Raw genomic sequence first — 18,948 nt, forward strand, 5'->3', positions numbered from 1 at the left:
CTCCACGCTCAGGGCCTAGCCCAGTGTGGGGCTCAATCTCATGACCATGTGATCATGACCTCAGCCGAAATCAAGAGTCGGACGCTCAACTGTCTGAGCCACCTAGGTGCCCCAGCTTGATGTTTATGTCTCTTATAAATCATTGAGGTCAATATGTTCTAATACCTCCTGTGTGCCAGGCACTGTATCAGGTGCTTTCCAAATGGTGTTCTGTCCTCACAGTGACTGGAGGCGGCACCACCCATTTATCAGTGAGGAAAATGTGGCTTGGATTCACTGGGCAGCACTTCCTGTGAGGAGTGGCCCAGAGACACCTATTTGTATCTAGACTGAGGACGGAGGCTGCACCAGGTTCATGAGTGTCTCCCAGGGTCTCGGTACCTGGAACACAGCAAGTGCTCGAGAAATAGTAAGTGGAGGAATATTCCATTCAGAGAAAAAATAGAAAGGTTGCTTTTCTTGTTCTACAGAATGGAAAGCTAATTTCTTCCACTGGGCATGTGCTACCTTTTCACAAGGTAAGTTTAGTTAAGCTAATAATACAATAAAATACTGCTATATTCTCCAAATGTTTACTCCTTAATTTTACTCTTTGATGTTTGCACTATTTATATCTGAGGAGTAGCTGGAAAATGTTACCCAACAGTGGCACTGACTGAATAGTCACCCAAACCATGGGTTTGAAAAGCACTTTTTCTTTTAAATTACGGATTTGATGTTGCGCTAGCAATGAAAGATTGCTCCAAAGCTTCTGCTTCCTGGACAAGAGCATACTCCAGATACTCCACCCCCTCAGAAGTGGAACGGAGAAGTAAAAGTTCCCAGACTGTACAGAACTATCTGCAGCTAGTGCTTTCAATTTTGAATTTCTGAATTTTTGGAAAATCTGGATTTTGCTCAGCAATGTTATTTTTCATGTACAACTTCTGTCAATATTTAGTACAAGTTGAAAGTTCTGTGAACCTTCCCTCCAGACCGAACGAAGGCTGATACTTGGTAACCAGTAAGCGAAAGCTCCATTGTTTATAGGGAGGCTGCAGCTCTAGAGTGACCCACACTTCTTGGTCTCACTGGGGTGTCTCAGAAGAGAGGAAAGAGGGACTTTGCATGAGTACTTGATCTTTCAAAGACCAAATGAAATCTTAAGTTTCAACCACAGAATTAAGATAAAGTGAAGACTCCTAACTCCCTCTAAAAATTAGTGGAGCCCATCAAGGCTGAGCCAGAGAGGAATGCACGCAGCCAACATGTTCTTCATTACAGTTGCTTTAATGATTTAAAAAGAAATCCTCACATTTAAAATAACTGTGTTCAAGGACAGACCTTCAACCTACAGAAGAGTGTATGGATTTAGCTGACCTTGCAGGATGGAAAAAAGAGGCCTCTAGTACTGATTGTACCTTGGCCTGCTTCTCACATGTGGCCAGTTCCTGAGGCCCTTAAAGCTAAGACCTAGATTCCTGAGAGGTGGCAAAGCCATTCCATTCCACCTCTCACCTTCCCCCTCCCTCCACCTCTTATTTGGCCCTACTTTCAAAAGTGAAAAAATTCCATTGTATAAATCTGTGACCATGTATATGCTCATAAACCCAGCTTGAGACTTCTGGAATTGCTGGCCTGTCCCCAGTGAGCGGGGCCCCTTTTGTCGGTGCAGCAGCCTGGGAAGGTCTTCACTGGAACCAGGTCCCGTTTAGCCCTGTCCATTTTGTCACGGTCAGCACCCGGGGGCTGGCTAGGCTCAGGGGCAGGCCACAGGGCCATCTAGAAATTTTATCTTATGATTCCAATTGTGCTTCTACAACAGTCTTGCCAGAGCAAGTGAAAACAGAATGGTTATAAAATACTGTTAAGTAAAAAAAAATTCATATAATTGCTCAAAATTCCTTCTATAAAAATAGTTTCTCCTCCATTGAAAACAGTTGAATTAAAAAGTGGATATATATTCCACTTTTTAAAAACACTTTTTGAGAAGCACCGTCTACCTGGTGGAGCGTCCTCATGGTGCACCGCACTGCCGCTGGCAGTGGGGCAGGGGCCCGGGGACCACGAGGACACTTTCACATCCCGGTCTCCAGCCACCACCGGTGGGCCCTAGCCATATGCTGCCTACCTGAGGTCACGCCCCGGTGACTTGGGCAGCTTTCACGGACCCTGTGCATTTGCCTAAAAGAACGCCCCCGCCTGCGTGAGCCGCTGGCAGGCGGGCCCCGAAGACCTCTCCAGTTCAGTTGTGTCTCATTTCCTCCTTTACGTCTTTGTTTTCTCTGCCAGGAGGCGGCTGAGCCACGCCCAGGGTTCCGGGGAGAGCCCCAATAGCCTCAGGGCCGGCCCGGCTTGTCGCCAGGGCTGAGCAGAAGCTTGGTGGCCTGCTTGTCCATGCTGGAGTTGATGCTGCCCGCTTCCTTCTCCGGCTCCGGGACACAGGTGCAGCCCACGGGCACGGTCACGTACTCCTCAGCATACACCCAGCGGCCACCTGCACAGGCCGACGTCCGCCGCAGGATGACGGCGGGCACGTACACCGGGGCGCTACGGAAGCGCAGGTCCTCCTCCCCGAACAGCCCAGTGAGGCAGCCCCGGCACAGGCAATAGGCCTCGGGCAGGTACTTCGGGAACCTGGCAGGGTCGTAGGAAATTCTGCAGGGAAGAGAGCACAGGTTTAGTCCATGCTTTGGGGCAACAGAACACATCACGTGCTGAGAAAGGGAGGCCTCCGAGAGACTTCTCTTCTGAGACCAGGGAGCCTGGAGATGATGGATTCATGAGAAGGAAGAAAGGTGGGGCCGGACAATCAGTTGGTCAGGCGGTTCGCGCCCGCGCCAGACCCCAATCTAAAACAGATAAAGCACGGGACTCTGCTGTATGTTACATGGTGAAGACAGGTGTATGGCTAGTAGGCCATTCCTTAAAAGTGCCTTCAGAGTCTGGACCAACATAGGTAGAAAAGTAAAATGTGTATATTCACGCCCATGACTGAAATACAGCAGCACAGGTGAGAGGTGTGCGGTGACAGCCCGGCGGAGGCTGAGGGTCCAGTGAGCCCGGGGCGTGCCCGCTGACAGATGGCCAAGCACCCACTGGAATAGGAAACAGCGTCTCGCCACAGCCCCAACTCCCACTCTGAGCCTTAAAGCAGTGGTCCTCAGGGCCCCAAATCTGCCTCCCCTCAGCCACCAGGCTCTGCAGCCCCAGACAGCACTGGCCACACTGGGCCCCAGGGAGGGGCCATCTCTGCGAAAAGCTAGGTGGCCTGGAGGCCTGATGGTGCAGACACTGCCCACCTGGCCTCTGACAGGACCATGAGCCTTTGCTCAAGACATCTGTCCAGAAGTCTCGAAGCAGGCCCTGTGTCCGTCTGTCTCTCGGGGTCTGTGAGCCCTGCTCTAAGGGGCCAGACCTGCACCGGGGCAGACAGGCTCGCCAGCCTGGGACGTTTGGGAAATGAACAGTGGTTTAAATGTGACCATTTCCATCCTCCTCCAAGGCTCCCTATTTCCTGGTCAGATGCCAAGAACCAATGTCAACACCTACAAAACAGGCTGCTGCCACAATGCCAGAGGTGCCTAGGGCTTATCGGGCTCAGATGGCTCCCTGAGAGGGAGAAAAAGAGCACCTTCAGACAGGACTCTACCCTCTGCCATCATCCCCTTCAACAAGCCAAGAGGCCAAAGCTGCCTTTGGTCCCTAATGGGGACCCAGGGCTCCTCCTTAATGTCCCCTTACACAGGGAGGGACTGTCCTCATTTCTCGTGGGATTGCTATGACCCCAAATTCTCATGTCCATGTATCTCCCCACTTAAAGCATATACAATCCTCTTATGAATGTTTCTCTTCTGTAGCTGAGTCGTAGGGACCCTAAACTCTCAGAGTCAGAAATCATGACTTCTAGCCTCTCAAGCAACACACACATTTGTAGGCCTACAACGGGCCAAACCCAGGGGGGCCCCCAGTGTGTGGTGTCAATGGGGGCCTATGATACACATTTTTAAAAGGTGTGCCTAAAGGTCTTTACAGACAAGAACTTGAGGTGTATGTGCTTTCTCTTCCGGGTTTTGTTAGTGCGTGCTCTGGAGAGCAGTGTGTGACAGCAGAGTGGGAGTAGGAGGGAGGAATGACAGTGACCCAGGCTGGCATTTGCCCTCCATAGCCTCCTACACAAGTTTTATGTCCTTCAGATAGAAACCCTGATGGACTAGTGCTCTCATAGGCTCTAATGATTAAAATCCATCCACAAAGTTAAGGCATTGCCAGTTAAGAAGTGTGTTTGGATCACCCAATTAAAGAATGGGGAGTAGCAGGTTTAGGAGAAGTGGGGGCAGGTGAGCAAGTAGTGGGATGTCCAAGAACAGAGCTGAGGGTTTCTTTCAGAAAGAAACTAAAAGGTGGGCAGATGGGGGGTGATGCCTGTGCCAACTGTGAGCGTAGGGGGCGAGATGGTAGGAGGAGGAAGCCTGAATGGACTGGAAGCCTGTCAGGGACGGGGTGGTTAGACTGGCCAAGAGGCTTCTGCACTGAGGGGCTGAGTCAGTGAGACGAGTGCTAACTCCGTGGCTGGATGAGGTTGGGTGGCTCCGATGTGTAACGGAAGCACCTGGGTTTCTTTTTCAGTTTGGCTCCAACATCTTTAGACGCTAGTGGACTGAAACATGACTGACTGGGTGGGGAAGAGTCTAGAAATGATTATCTTCATGCAGCAACAGCCTCACTCACTACCAACCACATGCCAGTTACACAGTATGGAAGAACCAGGGAGCTGAGCGTCCCAGAGGGCAGAGCGGTGGGTGGGCTGGACAGCACCTGCCGCGAGTGAACAGAAAGGAAGCAGGGAGCCCAGGAACTGGCAGGGTGCCCCAGAGCAGGAGGGTGACAGGTAAACTTGAGGACCTGGGCCCACCTGCCACTTGGGCTTTCTAAAGCCAAGAGGACATTTGCAAGTCTTTGGCCACTGTCTGAACTTGGAGGATGAGGTTAGAGGAAAAGTCAGCAGTGATTCCATGCCTTCCCTCTGCGGTGATCAGAAGAATGGGAGTAGCACTGGTGGGAGCAGGGCAGCCTCAGGCACAGGTGCCCTGCTGGTGGCTGAGCGCCCAGCCTCAGACCCCTTCAGCTTCCTTCTCATTGCTGTACTCCAAGGACAGAGTCAAGGGTGACAGCTAATAAATCTGTTCTGTGCAAACAGGAGCAGGGCAGGGTGGGGACTGTTTGCACAGTGCAAGTCATCTCTGAAGCCAAAACACCGAAACCTACACTGTGTTTGTCTATTCGTCCTTCCCTCCCACATGAACACAAAAATAGTAGTTGAAAAATATTTTTTAAGCTTCTTGTCGCTACTTTTTCCTGTGTTCTGCTGTCAGGAGCTTTTGGTGCATAACGAGCTCTATCCTTGTGAGGATGGACACAGTTGTCCACTGTCATGTGCCAGCTTTTTCAGCCTCCTCTGTAAAGCCTCATTCCCACCCCTCACCTGGGGACATAGAGGAGTCATGGGGGTACATGTCAGGAAAAATCCAAACTCTTTGCTTTGCCTTCGAAGGCCCCCACAGCATGGTCCCCACCACATGCCTCTCCAGCCTTCCTTCACCGGCTTGTCCCTGGTGCATGCCAGCCTCCAGTCATCCCAAAGCAGGGTGCCCCCTGCAAAGTGCCACAGCTAAGCTTTTGCTCAAGATGCCCTCTCCCCAAAGCCAATGTCCACTCACTGAAATATTGCTCTATTTTTAGGTCCAATCAAATCATTAAAAGTTTTCAAGTTCCCTTAGTCAAATTTAACCTCCGTATCCCCCATATCCTCATAACACTTGGCCATCTATGAGATAGAACGGCACTTTCTCCATGTCATCCCTTGGGAGAGACGAGTCAGGGCTATATTTCTACTCATCCTTGTGCCCAAACATGAAAGTAAGAGTTCAGTGGATGGTGAGCTGGTGGGCGGGGACAATGAATCTGGACTGCACAGCTTCCTGTCCTTCATACCCTCAAGTCCATATAAGACCGTAAGTTAAAGTTTGGAGGAAAAGGAATTTATACTATCTCCAGTCGCCTTCAACACTTAGCAATATCTGAGTGACATTTCAGGCAATGAGAATGCAGAGGAAACCCCTATCTTCTATGCAAGGACTCACCATCCGGGGGGATAAATGTATAAACACTTAGTGAGTACATCCAGCCACGGCATCTGGGGAGGCTTCCTGGCCAAGGTGGTTCCTGGGTGGATTCATCCAGATGAAGAGGGGAGTTAGGGCACAGGGCAGAGCCTAGCGTGGAGGGACTCCATCAGGGTTAGGAACTGCGGCACAGATGGGGAACTACGAGACGGGGCTGGAGCCATTTTAGAGATTGGGTCATTAAGAGGCCTCAAATCCACAGTCAAATTTGGATGTGACCCTAAAGGCAATGGGGAAGATGTTAAAAAAGGTAAGTGATCCAATCGAATGGAATTTCAGACAGATCTTTCAGGATGGTCTTCCGAGAGAGATACTACCTGAAGGTGGAGATTTTAAAATTATTAGCATATAGTTAATGGTGGTTAAGTAAAATTCAGGAGAGCATATGGAGAGACACAAAAGGAAAGATAGAGAAAACCAACTCTTAAAGGAGAAGATGTCTCATTGTTGAGATTGCCAGAATCAAGAGTGGCATGTTTACGAGGGGCTAGCCCAAAACAAGACTGGATTGAACTAGTTCACTGGAAATACAGGGACAGAGGAACATGTTAAATGACACCATGAGGATGTGACCAACAACATATAGAATGTGGGAAACTCAGCACATGTTTGTTTCAAGAGGGAAAAAGGAGGGAAGCCAACAGAGCATTGAGTAGAGTGACCTGAGTCCCAGGCACGGGGCGCCACTAACCTGCTTCACAGCTGCTGTCTTGGTGCAGTTGTGGACTCCTTCTGGATGAAAATTATAGCTGCTTAAAAATCATATCCAACCAAACTGCAGGACCTTCAACCAAAAACTGACCACATTCTTCAACATCACAATAGACAAAGACCTGAGAAACTGTTGCAGACTGAAGGCCACCAAAGGGCGTGGACCACCAGAGGCAACATGTCAGCCTGGGTTAGATCCTGGAGCAGAAAGGGAGCATTTCTGGGCCACTCTGAATAACGTCTCCAGATTATAGCACTGTTATCAACGCGTGTTTCCTGATCTTGGTAATTCTGCTGAGTTACGAGGCTGACATTTGGGGAATCTGGGTAAAGGCTACGTGGGAATTCTTTGTACTGATTTCACAAATGTTTTTTGTTAGTTTGAAACTATTTCAAAACATAGACTTAATAATATAACAGAAAAAATATAGAGGGAAAAAGTTTTAAGTTTAAAAAGAAATACTTATAATCAAGGAATTTTGAACCTGACTGAATATTAGAAGATATTAGGGAAGTACTAACTTGCGGTGTGTTAATGGCACTGTGTGATTTTATTTAACAGAGTCCTTATCTTTTTGAGATACACATGCACTACATGAGGGTATACACACACACACACACACACACACACAGTGCTAAGTGCTTGTCAAGTTACACCCTGGGAATTTGCCAAATGGAAGGTCAGTAGTGATTATTAATTCAGAAGAATTTTTAAGCTCCCAGGGTGGGCACTGGGGGAGGCTATGGCCCCGCCATGGACGCACAAGCCAGTCCCCCAGACAAAGCAACACAGAGCCCACAGACCACCCGAACACATGGGTGGCTCAAGGCTATTGCGCCAGGGAAGTCTGAGGTGGCTTTAGAAAACAAGGAGGGCTGAGCTGGACAAAGCCAGGGGGAAGAGGTGCTGAGCAACCCTCCCGCGGGCAAGGAAGCAGGTGATCAGGTGGGTGGGAAACCGCGAGCAGGTGGCTGGTGGCCTGCTGAGCGTGCAGGGGTTGAAGACTTAATAAGAACTGTGACAGGCGGACAAGCGCCTTGAATGTCAGAGCACAGAGTCTGGGTTGTATTTTCCAGACCACCGGAAGCCACTCAAGAACAGAAACATGTAGAGACATGATCAGGGGATGTTTAGAAAGATAATTCTGATAGTGGCATAGACCCAATTTCAGGACAAAATCAAGGTTGGGGCAGGAAGGTCAGGCACAGCCTCTTCAGACTCCGTTTCCTCCTCTCGAATGCTCGTGTGACCTGGGAACAGCAAGCACCCCTTTCAATTCCAAACAACTGGGACGATCCACGTGACGATCCACGTACCGTCTGTTAATGACCGGTAGAACTGACAGTCACTTGGATGCCTTGATGGTCAGAAGGCTCATCTGACTAAAATTATCTATGCTACCCCCACCAGTCAGTCCCCCCAGACTGAAATTTCCGCTGTCACAATGACACCTCTGGGCTAAGGCATTGTGACAGAGGCATCTGCCACCCTCACCCCATACCTGGTTCAGGGACAGAAAGCATAAGAAGAAGGCATACATTTTGGTTTTCCAAGTGTGGTTTTATGACCAGGAGGTTTCTCTCAAAATAGAAATGAGCTACCAAAGGAGGGACTACATGCATATCACACCCCTGACACCAAGTATTGTGGGGGGTCAATGCCAGCAAGTATCAGGGAAGACAGAAAGCTCAAGACAGACATGCTCTGAAGGACACTAGTCGGGGAAGAGAAAAGTGGTCAGGAGAAAAGTTCTGGAAGCCTCAGGGCGGCCAGGGAACAGGCACAAAGCTAGAGCCTCTCACCAAACCTCCTGCCTTAAGATTCTGAGGAAATGACCAGCTTGGAGTGCTTCCTGGTTAGAGAAAGCCACCACAGAAATGAGACCCAAGAAATGCCAACAGGGACCCTTTCTCTCACCAAACACAAAATGCAATCCAGTCAGGCTGTCTGCCACCTTGCGAGCAAGGATTCTTTTGTCTTCACATTTTCCGCTGGGGCTCTGTGGAAGCTTGGCACGGGGACATGCTTGAAACAAATCAAGTTTTCCCCTCTGATGGGATCCACAAGGGTCCCTGGGGCCACGTGTGAAGTTTGGCTCCAGTGAGCGACAGCTGGCCCAGCTTAATCCAAGAACAAAGGACAAGTCCTCCAGGGATGATCAGAGGTGATTGAAACTGAGCTTGGGGAGGAATGTAAGTGGCAGAGGAGACAGAAAAGAGCACTGCCCCTGGGACCCTGAACTCGGTAGGAAACAATCCGAAGCGGTTCCGGGAGGACTGCCACCAGGAGAACAATGAGTACATTCCAGCAGGGCCCGCAGCCACCCGCTGTGCTCTCTGGCCAAAGGCCTGTGCCCAAGTATAGCTGTGGGATTTACTGGCACAAACTCGAGGGCAGGGCTCACCTTCCCGATTTGCAAAACATAAGCTTATTTTGATCTCAAAATAGCAGAGGCTCAGTACGATTGCTTCATAGCCATCCCAAGACCCCAAGCGCAGCAACAAAGTTGGAAACAATGCCTTCTCGGGTTCAGATTGGAGACCCACAGGGGCTGAAAAGGCGTAGGTGCAAAGGAAGGTGCCCCAGGAATTGTGGTTTGCCAGATCATAAGGTCAATGAGGTCAACTCAGTAGACTTTTTTTTAAAGAGCAGGATGGAGCCACTAAGAGTCTTGAATCTAAATTTTCACTCCAATGTAGTTACCAACAAGTGACACTGGGAAAATCATGGCCCCTGCCTGGTTCTTTGGTGGAGGGGATGGATGTGATGACCAGACTATTTCCCCTAGCTTCTCAATGGCAGGACTGTTAAGGTGACATTTTTCAGCCATGGTTTCTGCTTAGAAAGGACACCTGTAATCCATGGAGTTTCTGACACATCAGAGAATTCCCCAAATTAATCTATAAAGTCAGTGTGGTTCTAAGCAAAATCCCAATAGATTTTTTGTAGAACTTGGCAAGCGAATCCTAAAATTCATAGGAAGAGAAAAAGTCCAAGAACACTCTAGACAATTTTGAAGAAGGTGGGGGACTCACTTTACCAGATATCAAGACCTTTTGATACCATGGCAATACAAGGACACAGGGCAGCCCGCAGGAAAAGCTGAGTAACTGACTTCCCTTCCTGAGGACGAAGATTCGTCTGGGAAAGACCGATTTGCCTGGGAGATAAGCAATAGATGGAAGCCATAAGCAAGAATTTCCAAACTGTGGTTTTCAGACCACCTGCATAGAGCCATGTGGGAGTCTGGTAAGAACACAGATGCTCACACTTGACCCTTGAATCAGGAGCCCCACCTGCCAGTAAGCTGCCAAGTACTGGTCATGCTCACTTGAAGTGGGGAACCCACTGACAGGCAGCAGGAGCCCGTCCTGCACAGTCAGCAAAATCAGCACCATCTCCGGAAGGTGGTTAGCCATACATACGTTGACTGCTGCTGCTGGCCAACAATGGGATGGTTGCATTTCCCCAAATACATCCAAATTTCATGATCCCACAGCACTCCCCGTGCTGAGAAGGTCACGGGTCACCGACAAGGACCTGGCATTGTGGAGAGATTGGTGTGCAGATGTCAGCTGTGCTCCTCCAGGGACGCCCAAAAGAGCTTTCAAAACTAGTCCTCACAGCTCCCTCACCCCAGAGATCCGTAGTTCATGGCTCTGGCACGGGGCCAGGGTGTTGGTGTTTTTTTAAAGCTCTCCACATAATTCTAAAATGCAGCCCTGGTAGAGGCCATTATGTCTCCAGGTCTAAGAGAGATAATGAGTCACTGAGATGGGGTTTGTGTAACCTTCCACCCTCACTCTTTCCCTTTGGAACCAGCCCCACAGCTGGGAGGGGGATGGTTATGAGACCATGGGGGAAAGAACGGTGCATGACAAGGCCCTGAACCCCTGTGGGAGGGCTCTGTTCACAGGCCAGGGAGCACCTGGGGTCACGAGGACCACAGATTCCCTCTGCTGGAAAGCTGTGGCCAACAGCCCCATCACTCCACTCCCCAAGGCCCGAGAGAGCCAAGATCTTCAACACAGGCTGCCAAGGAACTCTGAAAAACGCTCTTCTGGCCCCTCCGAGGAAATATCAGTTGTGCATTTCTCCTGAAAGAGGACATGGAAAAAATCCGCCTGGGAGCACAAAGTCTGACCTGGCACAGATGCCCCGGAGTCAGAGCCCCAGCAGACTTCACCTGGCCCTCTTCACAGGCCAAGGAGACTTAGGGGTCAGCCCTGCCCCCATGCGGGGACTGAGGTTGACTTTGGTGTGATCCTCAACTTGGCATTAGGGTCGGCCCTGAAGCAGAGCCCGGCAGGCAGGCTCCAGAACTGACCCCACTCTCCTGCCAACCGGGCTGGCTCTGGGCTCCTGGGAACCTGGAAGGGCTCAGCCTTCCCATCCTCTCTCTTTATTCAAGGAGGAAACTGAGGCACTGGCAGGGTGAGGGGCTTGTCCAGAGTCTTCCTGCTCACCTGGCCAGCCCTATCCACTGCCTTGCCCGCAGAACTGAGCTGTGAGTGTGCTCTGCACTTTGAGGGTATTTAGTGCTTAGCCGGACAGTCAGTGAGCACTGAATCCAGTCAGGAAATTCACTTATACCATGTAAAATCTGTTTACCTGGGAGATCAGGGAAGACTGGAGAGACACTATGGCTTGGAGAAGAATTTGGAAGATAATTTAGAAAAAACCCTTTCCCAGAGGAAAGGGGAGAAAGAGAAATTAGAACAAGGGCCAGAACTTCTCAAAGGGTTTTTTATTCTTTTGTCCTGGCACATGCCACACATTCAGTGCAGCTGGGAAACATCTCTTCAAAGGAAAAACATAGCTCATGACCCCGGGGTGGCTTAACTCTGTGGCCACGGGAAGCTGCAAAATTTGGGTTCAAAGCCATCTTTGATGTGTCCGTCCTTGGGGCCAGTGGGCCAAGCGCCTGGGGTGCAGAAGGTTGGAGCCCACCTCGATCTGAAATGAGCCAGCTGTTGCCACACATTGGTTACGAGGAATAGTTCATATCAAAACATTAGCTTAGACTATTTAATTCTGGAAGAGTACTCAAGTAGATTAGTCTCTCTGACCTCATTAATTTGGTGAGTACTCATTACTGTCCTTCAAAACCTTCATGTGCCATTTCTGGAAGGCACACACCATAAGGAATTTCACTTCGTGGAATGTGTGTTCCTTCCAGGACTTGGCTCAAGTTTTCTGTTGGTCTTAAGGGTACAAACATTTTATTCAGGTGAGGAAATTTGGAAGAGGTGACGATGGAACAAAATATTATCATCCTCCCTGGCTACTCTAAGAATGCCAGAGCAAAGCCCAGGCAGTTGAAGAAAATAACTATCAAAGCAAAACGAACGTATCTATTTTCAGAAAGAGAGACTTTAATCCCATGACAATGCTCCGTGACAATGGTCTTATTTTAACTCTGGAAAGTGGTGAGAGGTGCAGCAGAGCCTGCTGTATTGAGTAGCTCAGAGGGAAAAAAAAAAATCCACGCGGTACTTTGGCTAATCGAAGGTCACTTATCCATAAAAAAGGGTTTGGGCGGGGGGCGGATACCAACATTTCTGCAACAAGGTGCTTTGAACAACAGTGTCTCCTCCTCTACAACAAGGGGTTTGGTGAGCAAACTCCCCCAGCAGGCAGGCGGGCGGCTCGGTCTGTCCCCCGCCCAGTCCCCAGGCGTAGACGGAGCAGCAGCAGCGCGGGGAGAGGACTCCGCACCTGCGCTGACACACCGCATACAGGGCTTCCTTGAAGGCAGACAGGCGTTCCCAGCCTGCTTTTAAGCCATTCGATTCCTTGGTGGATTTGAAGCAGGAACCCTGGAGAACGTGAACGCGTTGCGGGGGAAACGTGATAAAAACGAAGGGAAAGATCCAAAAAGCACAGCGACGGGCCTGGGCCTGCGCAGGAGAAGGCGGTCGGCGCGGTGCTGCCCTCTGTCGATCACAGTGGGCGTGGCGACATTGCCGAGGACCCGGGCCTGGGCCGTGGCCCCCTCCCTCCCCTTGGGGACCCGACTCCTTGATGCTGGGACACAAACATGCGGGGGCTGAGGGGGAAATCTGGAAAGATATTTTAAAAGGGGGCTGCGTGGGGTGAGGAAAACGTCAACAAACTGTTCTCACTTTCTCTAATGCGACATTCCTTTCACACTTTGAAAAATGACACGACGAGGGACAAGGACACTTGGAGAGTGGACGCCAGTGTTTCTGCGGTGGGAGTCCCGGGGGAAACAGGGCGTTTAGGTTAGCTGCGCCGCGGGTCTGGAGGAGGGTGAGGCCAAAACAGCCTTTTTATTCCACCTGATGATCGCTTTACCAGAACGTGAAGGTCGCCACGTCCTTCTGGCCCAGGGGACAGCCGGAACCCGGCCTGACCCACGCGTGAGCCGGAGCTGCTGCTGTGCCCCCTACTCAAACGCCACCTGCTGAACGTTCTGGTACTCGGGAGTGTGCCAGCCATGTAGGGTCTGCACTGGAAACTCCAGCTGAGCCACAGCGGCCGGTGCTGCGGTGCTGCGGGGCTCTCCTTTGGCCGCGACCCAGCCCTCCCCCTCCCCCGCTGGGACACCCCTGCAGGGGGGGGGGGGTCTGCCCCCTGTGTGGGGGGGGGTCTCATTGCCTCTTCAGGCTCCAGGCTGGGGGCTGCCCGTTTCTAAGTCACTCACCCTCCCCGCACCCTGTCCTCTCTCCTCTTCCTCGCTCTCCCTGTTTCTTTTATCTTATTCCCTTGCTCCTCTTGCCATCCTGGAGTTGTTTATTGCAAAATAAATTTAGGCGTCCTCTCGTGAGTTCCCAGGAGAAAAGGAGTCATATAGATAAGTAGTAAAGCCTAAAATTAAATTGTTGTGCATTACTCACATCCTAGAGAAAAGTTATCTTTAGACTATGGCCCAAAATTTGAAAAATATAAACAACTTAAAAATTATTTGTGGAGTATTGGTAGCTGTTTACCTTTGAGGTTTCAACATAAATGAGAGATGTGTACCCTCAACCTTAATAAACCTCAATGTTCTTACAGTGTATTTCCTACTGTGTCAATGTGACTTTAAAAATATCTTAATGAGCAATTACACTGATTTTCTTTCTGGCATTTTGTTTCTAAAGCTTAAGAGAAACAAACATGATCCCACAAAGTAAATGAGAAAATATTTTTATATTCTGGAAGTTGAATGCTGCTTTTCTGCTAGCGCATTGGTGGGAAGCAGGGGTGGATGGAATCCATGGTCCCGGATTCGGTCCTGACTCTACCAGCCTGTCCCCGGCTGATTTCACGACCAGCCCAGGCCCAGTTGTCCACCCCGCCCCCCTACATTTGACACGGATCTGCAGGGCCTCGGCTTGACAGGCACAGTTTTCAGACCAATGCTCTCCCCAAGTCAAAAGCCACTGTTACCTGTGGATTTCGTTTTTTCACAACCTGCTTTTTCCTCATAGTTGGTGAATTTCCCTTTCTTTTCTCAATTTAAAAACTAAGATGTTTTTGAAATAAATAATACAGGCACAGGGCAGAAAATTCAGAAGATACCAAGGAGTGAAAAGGAAGTCTCCTTCCCACTGTCGCCAGTTTCCAGGTTCCAAAGGTGCCGAGAGAGAGAGAGAGAGAGAGAGAGAGAGAGAGAGAGAGAGGGAGAGAACACGTTTTTAAGTATCACTTTATATATGTGTATGTTATGTAACAGCTTGTCTTGTAACACACAATGGCGGCCTGCTGTCCACACTGCACGGCACTGCGCCCCCGCCTGGGTGGGTGTGCCGCTGCCTCTTCCTCTTTCTGGCTGTTCTTAGGCCTTTTACTCAACTAGTTGCCTACTGGTGGATGTAGGGACGGAACTGCTGGGTGGAATTTAAAGGGCAGATAGCTAGTACCCAGATGTCCCAACTCATAACCACTGCTGTGCGAGGATGCCCCCCCTTGCCAAAAGAGCCTGATGGGCACCCCCAACATAAAGAAAGGCTTTTTGGCGTTGTTTTCATATGCATTTCACTTATGGTGCCTGCAACTGGGCACCTCTCCATGTTCCACTACCCTATACCCGAGGCGTCTGATCCTCCTTACCCGGGAGCCGGTCACAGCCTTTGTTCCTCGCTTCCTTCCATCTTTTCCTCCCTGGTTTGCAGGAGCTCTTTAGGAAATGAGCCCTTTGGGACGTGGGTTACATCTCCCAGTTTGCCCCTGTATTTTTCTAATTTTATTTTACTTTTTATTTTGCCAAGAAGAAATGTGTAATATAAATGTGTAATTTATATTAAATTTATATATTATATTAAATGCATATAAATGTGTGATTGAATTTATCAGTCTTGTCTTATATGGCTTTGGGGGTCTGTGAGCCACTCTCTACTCTGTACTCCATGACTGTAAATATCACTGGCCGTTATTTTTATGTGTTTGTGGTTGTATTTTTACATTTAAATCTTTGCATCATTCGGAATTTATTTGTATACAGAAGTGACATAGAACTTTTTTCCAGCTGGTCACTCAGTTTTCCCAAACTATGGAATGATCTGTCTCTCCCCAAAAAGGAAAAACCCACCTTATAATCCAGATTTCTATTTTAAATTCTATCTTATCCACCTAAGTGGTCCTTTCTGTGCCTTCCAACACTTCTGACTGGGTAGTCCGTTTCCTGTCCACCCTCCTTCAGCGTTCTCTCTGTTCTTAGTCTTAAACACCACTTCCGTCCTCCCCCACGCCTCCCGCCCCAGTCCCGTCCTCCCGCCCCAGTCCCGTCCTCCCGCCCCAGTCCCGTCCTCCCCCACGCCTCCCGCCCTAGTCCCGTCCCCCCAACGCCTCCCTCCCGCACAAGTCCTGTCTCCCCCACACCTCCCGCACCAGTCCTGTCCTCCAGCACACTCTCTACACAGAAGAGCTGTGAGCTTCCATGCACACTGGTTTTTCCAGTCTTCCCAATGACTCCGGAGGTAGTGAGAAGTGGTCAGAGGCCAGAAGAGCCGAGAGGCAGGCTACTGGGGCAGGGGTGTCCTGACTCGTGCCCATCCCTAGAAGACTATCCTTCCTACAGAGAGTGAAAGCCTCCATTTGCTCAGTAGGGGAGCAACTGTGTCACCGTTGCTCATAGTAAGACAAATAATGCGATGACATGGTCAGCTACCTGATACAGGTCCAGCCCCCGCTCCCAGGCCCTGCACAGCACAAGGCTCCACGGGCAGACCTGGGAAGCCCCGGCCAGGACCGTTCCTGTAGGCAACCTCCCTCAGCGTTCCCTCCTCCCTGCTGCTCTGGGATCTTTCCTGGAGACACAGGCATGTGCCAGGAAGGTAGAAAGGCCAACTCAGTTCAACTCATTTACACCTCTGCTCCTCTAGGCACATAAAACTCAGCAGGTCTAGTACTGAATTTACTTCCTTCCAAAAAACTTGCCCCTCATGGACTTTTTCCATTTTGCTTAAACACCATCAGCAATTGAGGCAGGCAACGTGGAAGAGCCCAGCAGGAGGTCTTGACAAATCACTGCTGTGTGTCCTGCCGCTGCCTTTCCACCCACAGCCCAGTCAGGAGGCGGTATAGAAAAGTGCAGAGGTAGCACTTCTGTCTGAAGAAGCCAAGCTGTTGTTTTGAGAGATCTTCCAAGTTTTTTTCATGCTATTTAGCATATGAGAGGTGTAATAGGAGGTTGGCAGAAGAAGGGACATAGAAAAGTCCACCCTTTGGGGCCATGGGAATGCAGGAAGAAAGAGAAAAAGCAAGAGAACGAAGCCACCAGAATGAATGGCTCAACCTGTGCGTCCAGAGGGCATCAGGTGAGTGAAGAGACATGAAGGCAGGAGGGGGTTCTGGGTCCACTGTCCCTGGTGGGAGGGAGCTGGGCCACAAGGGAGCTTGGTCCTTGGTGAGGTGAGCAGCCAGGAGAGGTGAGTCCCTCCCAAGAAGGGGGAGGTTTGGAGAAACCTAGATTGGTTTTAGACCAAATCATTACATTTTCTCTGTACACCTATTTTTTTTTAAGGTTTCTGCTGATTTGTTTTTGAGAGAGAGTGGTGTGAGCAGGGGAGGGCAGAGAGAGAATAGGACAACGGACCTGAAGCAGGCTCAGAGGCTCAGAGAGCAGAGAGCCTGTTGTGGGGCTTGAACTCATGAACCATGAGATCATGACTCAGCTCAAGTCCAACACTCAAATGACTGAGTCACCCAGGTGCCCCCTCATCTAACTTTTTCTTTTCTCTTTTATTAAAAAAATTTTTTTTAATGTTTTATTTTTGAGAGAGAGAGAGAGAGAGAGAAAGAGAGAGAGAGAGAGCGTGCACGAGCGAGCGTAAGCAGGGAGGGTCCCAGAGAGAGGCAGACATAGATTCCAAAGACAGGTTCCAGGCTCTGAGCTGTCAGCACAGAGCCCCACATGGGCACGAACCGCAAAATCATGACCTGAGCTGGCTGGATGCTTAACTGACTGAGCCACCCAGGCACCCCTCCTTTCCTTTTCTTCCTCCCCTTCCTTCCTTCTTCTCTTTCTTTCAAGAGTGCAGGGGAGGGGGCAGAGAGAGAGGGAGAGAGGATTCCAAGCAGGCTCTACTCTGTCAGCATGGTGCCTAATGAGGGCTCCATCCCATGAACCCCAAGACCATGACCTGAGCCAAAATGAAGAGCCAGATGCTTAACCGACTGAGCCAGAAAACGCCTCTCTGCACATCATAATAGTTGTGTGGATTAACGCCTGAGCCATTACACTATTTCTCCTCCTTTCCTTCTCCCTCACTCCGGCATATAATCATCATCCATCCAGTCCTGTCACTTGAACTTCTGTAAGTAATATCTTTCAAATTGATCCTAGTCTCATTTTCTCCATTGCCATTGCCTGAGTTCAATCCCTAAGGGCCCTTTGCCAGAAGTACTGTGCTGCATTTGTCCCGCGTCTCCCCTCCAACCCATCCCTCATCAGGGACGTCTTCCCCAAACACAGTGTGGGCACAGGACTACCTTGATCAAAACCCACCCTACAGGACACATTTCACACTTGCAGCATTGCTTATGAGACCAAATCGAGCTCTCCCCCCGCTGCAGCCTCCTCTCCTGCACACCCACTCCCAAGCCATTCTTCCCTGTCTCTTCCCCCTTGTCATAAGCCAGTCCTTCCCTCATCCTCACTCTTTCACTGAGGCCTTTTCCACGTGTGTGGCAGTGTGAGGGCTCCTTCCTTGTCCAGCCAACGTTGAGCCCCTTAAGGATGATGGTACTCAGCGGTAAAAGCAGGGAAGGGACAGTCTGAAAACGCTCCAGCCGCACTATTCCCTAAGCAAGCCCCAGAACACCCCAGCTGCCCTGCTTTGCATGCTGTTCCTTTCTTCTGAGATGGCCTCTTTACCAATCTCAGAATTACGTCCGTTCTCCAAAATACATTTCAAATGCCCTTTTGATCCCCTCACCACATTACACTATCAAACTTTCATATCAAATCATGTTCTACCCAGTGTTATGGTTTCTCAATGATTCCCACTCCCCCCTTAGACTATACATGCGTTGGATGAGCTTCTGAGGGTTCGAAGATCAGTGGCGCCCGGACAGGCACCCCAAAACTGTGACTACCACCCCAGAACTTCAACAGGCCTCTTGTACAAAACCCTAAAAAAGTACTGAGAACCACCTGGCGTGGTCCCCTGGGTGACCCGTGGAACTATACGCCTGGCAAAGAATAAGTACTCAAGAAACGTGTGTTCCACACCAGAGACCGAGAGGTATCTAATGGGAAGACTTCCTTCGAGGGTGGCGACGGGACCTTAGCGGAATGAATTGCCCCCAGCCCAGTCTCCGCACCAGCTCCGCCCCTCCCCGCCACACCCAGTTCCCTCCGCCGCACTCGCCGCCTCCCCCCGGCCCCGCCCCACCTGCCCTTCTCTCCCGCGCCCTGCTCGCCCCGCCCCGCTCCACCTCGCCCCACCTGCCCGGGCCCCGCCGCTCACCTGTAGGCCCACGGCGACACGCTGCGCAGGTTGGTGGGCGGCCGGAAGCGCCGGTCGCCGGGCCTGCCCCCTGCCGGGCAGCTTGCGTTGCGCGCCTGCTCGCGCGGCCCCAGCTGCAGCGTGTGGTGGAAGGCGCCCAGCACGCCGGCCGCCA

At 50.4% G+C, this 18,948-nt stretch overlaps 1 protein-coding gene across 1 annotated transcript; it reads right to left on the reverse strand.

Annotated features, from left to right (window-relative positions):
* Nucleotides 1–1,248: 1,248 nt before the first annotated feature.
* On the reverse strand, nucleotides 1,249–18,946 carry IL17D (interleukin 17D; the record flags this gene model as incomplete). Its single annotated transcript, XM_029938488.1, has 2 exons — nucleotides 1,249–2,637; nucleotides 18,795–18,946. Coding segments are annotated over 2 exons (471 nt in total), but the record flags the coding sequence as incomplete, so codon positions are not given.
* Between the last annotated feature and the right edge of the window lie 2 nt (nucleotides 18,947–18,948).

This window comes from Suricata suricatta, chromosome 4, assembly GCF_006229205.1.
Source record: "Suricata suricatta isolate VVHF042 chromosome 4, meerkat_22Aug2017_6uvM2_HiC, whole genome shotgun sequence".
In the NCBI taxonomy this organism is placed as follows: domain Eukaryota; kingdom Metazoa; phylum Chordata; class Mammalia; order Carnivora; family Herpestidae; genus Suricata; species Suricata suricatta.